Here is a 4,680-nt window from a genome sequence, read left to right as displayed (position 1 = left end):
TGAGGCGGATGGGCTACAACAGCAGAAGACCCCACCGGGTACCACTCATCTCCACTACAAATAGGAAAAAGAGGCTACAATTTGCAAGAGCTCACCAAAATTGGACAGTTGAAGACTGGAAAAATGTTGCCTGGTCTGATGAGTCTCGATTTCTGTTGAGACATTCAGATGGTAGAGTCAGAATTTGGCGTAAACAGAATGAGAGCATGGATCCATCATGCCTTGTTACCACTGTGCAGGCTGGTGGTGGTGGTGTAATGGTGTGGGGGATGTTTTCTTGGCACACTTTAGGCCCCTTAGTGCCAATTGGGCATCGTTTAAATGCCACGGCCTACCTGACCATTGTTTCTGACCATGTCCATCCCTTTATGGCCACTTCCAGCAGGATAATGCACCATGTCACAAAGCTCGAATCATTTCAAATTGGTTTCTTGAACATGACAATGAGTTCACTGTACTAAAACGGCCCCCACAGTCACCAGATCTCAACCCAATAGAGCATCTTTGGGATGTGGTGGAACGGGAGCTTCGTGCCCTGGATGTGCATCCCACAAATCTCCATCAACTGCAAGATGCTATCCTATCAATATGGGCCAACATTTCTAAAGAATGCTTTCAGCACCTTGTTGAATCAATGCCAAGTAGAATTAAGGCAGTTCTGAAGGCGAAAGGGGGTCAAACACAGTATTAGTATGGTGTTCCTAATAATCCTTTAGGTGAGTGTATGGTCCCACAGTTAATAGTGCATGTCAGAGCACAAACCAAGCCATGAAGTCCAAGAAATTGTCTGTAGACCTCCGAGACAGGATTGTATCGAGGCACAGATCTGGGGAAGGATACAGAAAAATGGAAGTCTGGAACCACCAGGACTCTTCCTAGAGCTGGCCAAACTGAACGATCTTGGGAGAAGGGCCTTAGTCAGGGAGGTGACCAAGAACCCGATGGTCACTCTGACAGAGCTCCAGCATTTCTCTGTGGAGAGAGAACCTTCCAGAAGAACAACCATCTCTGCAGCACTCCACCAATCAGGCCTGTATGGTAGAGTGGCCAGATGGAAGCCACTCCTCAGTAATAGGCACGACCGCCCATCTAGATTTTTTCAGTGGCAGGAACTGGGAGACTAGTCAGGATCGAGGGAAGGATGAATGCAGCAATGTACAGAGACATCCTTGATGAAAACCTGTTCCAGAGCACTCTGGACCTAAGACTGGGGCGAATGTTGATCTTCCAACAGGACAACAACCCTAAGCACACAGCCAAGATAACAAAGGAGTGGCTATAGGACAACTTTGTCAATGTCCTTGAGTGGGCCAGCCAGAGCCCAGACTTGAACCCAATTGAACATCTCTGGAGAGATCTGAAAATGGCTGTGCACCGATGCTCCCCATCCAACCTGATGGAGCTTGAGAGGTCCTGCAAAGAAGAATGGGAGAAACTGCCCAAAAATAGGTGTGCCAAGCTTGTAGCATCATACACAAAAAGACTTGAGGCTGTAATTGGTGCCAAAGGTGCTTCAACAAAGTATTGTGCAAAGGCTGTGAATACTTATGTACATGTATTTTTTTTTTTTTTTCGTTTTTTATTTTTAATAAATTTGCAAGACTTCAAACAAACTTCTTTCAGATTGTCATTATGAGGTATTGTTTGTAGAATTTTTAGGAAAATAATGATTTTAATCCATTTTGGAATTAGGCTGTAACATAACAAAATGTGTAAAAAGTGAAGAGCTGTATAAATACATATATATACTGTATATTAATTATATATATATTTTTTAAACTACAACAATTCTGCTGTGTTTTTAATAGAAACACACCCTTTGTAAATGTGTATAATAATGACACCTCACCTCTAGTACAGGAGGAAGAAGCGGGTTCGAAGTGAAGACACCATACTCTCTGACATGTTACGCACTTTCAGGTAATTCAAAAACCCTCTAAAGAACAACAGGAGACCTGGAGCATACACAAAGACAAATCCAAAGTCAAACAGATGTTTTCAAACAATAATTATTTATTTATAAAGATAACTCTTCAGATACCAGTCATATTGTTCTACTTTGCTTAAAATATTTTTTTTTTTTAAATCACAAACCATAAAAGCTTAAATAAATCATTCTTAATGTGTTATATACTTGGAAACCAAAAACCACAACACAGTTTACTCAAATGTTTATCAACAAATTACATTTTGAATGTGAAATGAAGTAGGTCATGTAATCGGCCAGCAGAGGACGCCAGAATGCTGCAATAAATATCAAATCAAATCACTTTATTGTCACACTACCATGTACACAAGCGCAACAGTAGGTGAAATTCTTGTGTGCAGGTCCGAGCAACATAGCAGTCATGACAGTGATGAGACATATACCAATTACAATAAACAACACTTACACAACACAATTTACATATCAGATGTACACATACTTACACAACAAATGCTCGTGAACAAATCTAAAAACTACCTAGTTATTAAAAAAAAAAAATTATATTATCAGAATACATTAATCTAGCATATTTTTTCATTAACATTCATAGTAGAAATGTCACAAAATGGTGCATCACTTGTACCTACCAAGAACAAGGAAAATCCACCAGAGCCAGTACTGCCCATTGAAATATCCAGTAAAATAGTCTGAAAACTGAAAAGAATAATAATTCCATTAAACATTTTGTTCTATATATTGATTATATTGATACGGTGTGCAAATAAGTGGACAAGCTTTCGTTTGACTAAATGCTTTTTATCAATTTTAAATTGATATTGAGGCTGGATCAAAAGTTTGTGTTAAGTTCACACCATAACTCATGCCTCATTAAATCAAATAAATAATAATAGCCTATGATGCTTGAGGTGTAATTCCCTCTGTTTTCGTGTAATTCCACACGTTCCCGGTTCACTGAACTTGGGGTCAAAAGGGGGACCACTTCAAATTTTAGAGAATAAATAAATACAAGTAAAAATAAGTTAAAGGGATAGTTCACCCTAAAATTTTAATTCTCGGATTATTTACTCACCCTTAGGATCACACTCAGCGATCGTGTCACTTTAGAAGACATTAATTTAACCGCTGGAGTCAAATAGATGACGTTTATGCTGACTGTCTGTGATTTTTGAAGCTTCAAATGTAAAATCTCCATTCACCTGCATTTTAAGGACCAACTGTATGTGAAGAAAACTTGTTGTTTTAGTTTTTGAACAATGAATTGTTTGGGAAGAATTTTGTAAACATGTTTTATTTAGAAGATCATGCTTACCATTTTTCTTACAGCATACATGGACGTTTAAATAAAAAAATATATTGCTGCATTAAAAAGGGGTCCTATTATTTCAGGGTCCTCCAAACAAATCTGAAAACCTGTGAACTAAGCAACTCACTCGCACAATGAGAATCCATTTGATAAGCGAGAGGCCGAAGCCACAGATGGCACCATACCGGCCCGCAATGGTGTTGGTCAAACAGAAGGACAAGCAGAAACCAATCCAGTTGAAGAGAAAGGCCACTGATTTCAGACAGAGAAAGAATGTTGTATTAATGACAGCAAACAGAATTAAGACACGGTTTAGACTAACTTTGACTTACTTTAAAAGGAGCATTCAGTCATTTTTCTTTCTTTTTGTTTTAAATCTTTACGAGTTTAACTCCTAAAAGACATGAATGGTAATTTTACAAAATATTTAGGAAATCATGACCAATTACATAATGTATATATATTGTACAATATATAATGAAGACAGTATCCTTTATAAAATCTGTTTTATTCTACATGGAGAGGTTCCGCACATGGGGCCTGCCATGTTAGAATCACATGACCAACCAAATACTACTCTCTTAATCTCAGTAACATCCTGTTATTTGACACATTCATTCATTGATTAAAGTAATCATGACTGACTTTGAACACTACATTGGCACCACAATGGCGTCTGAAATTGAAAACTATTGATTTTAAATTATGCAGCATCCAAGCTTCTAGGTGTCAGTGTAAGTCCAAGATGACACAAAGACAAAAGTTACTGAATGCACCTTTAAAGTAATAAAGTACACGTTTAAGCTTGCTTGGAATGCAGGTTACATTTAAATAAACATCTATACTTGAAATTGTAAATATTAATAAATCAATCAGGTACAAGTTGCTGTTGAAGAGATTTTACTTCATGTAAGCTGTTTTTTGTACAAAAGAAGAATATTAAATATATATATATATTACACACACATACATATACACACACACAGGCTGCCAAACCTTTGGAGTAATATACAGTTCCCTTTACAAAAAGCTTCACTATGATGCTGCGCTTTGCTAAGCGCTTTGTGAACACATCTCAGTGTGACCAGCTGTGAATATGTATGCAAAACGTCAATGAACATCTGCCGATGTAATCATTGGACGCACCTGGTGCAGTGGCTATAAATAGATGCGTCACCGGTGCATCATCACACATTTCGTCTTCAGAGCCATTCTGTGCCATCACAAACTGTCAAACTTTCTTTCCTCTGTTAGTAGTTAGATTCTGTTAGGCAGTGTGCAGTGAAACTTTTCTCCTTTCGGTTTCCTCTGAAAAGAAAAAATGACTGAAAATCAAGGCAAACGATGCCCTGTCTCCGCTCTATTTACATTTACGCATTTGGCAGACGCTTTTATCCAAAGTGAATTACAGTGCACTTATTACAGGGAC

General features: G+C 38.1%; 1 protein-coding gene across 1 annotated transcript; it reads right to left on the bottom strand.

Moving 5' to 3' along the window:
* Positions 1-1,851: 1,851 nt before the first annotated feature.
* Positions 1,852-4,194, bottom strand: LOC127651937 (NEDD4 family-interacting protein 2-like; the record flags this gene model as incomplete). Its single annotated transcript, XM_052138004.1, has 4 exons — positions 1,852-1,955; positions 2,575-2,641; positions 3,379-3,503; positions 4,179-4,194. Coding segments are annotated over 4 exons (312 nt in total), but the record flags the coding sequence as incomplete, so codon positions are not given.
* Positions 4,195-4,680: the final 486 nt, after the last annotated feature.

The sequence above is a fragment of the Xyrauchen texanus genome, chromosome 11, assembly GCF_025860055.1.
Source record: "Xyrauchen texanus isolate HMW12.3.18 chromosome 11, RBS_HiC_50CHRs, whole genome shotgun sequence".
Lineage (NCBI taxonomy): Eukaryota > Metazoa > Chordata > Actinopteri > Cypriniformes > Catostomidae > Xyrauchen > Xyrauchen texanus.
The sequence above is the reverse complement of the archived record's forward strand: the minus strand, read 5'-3'. Positions and strand labels throughout refer to the sequence as shown.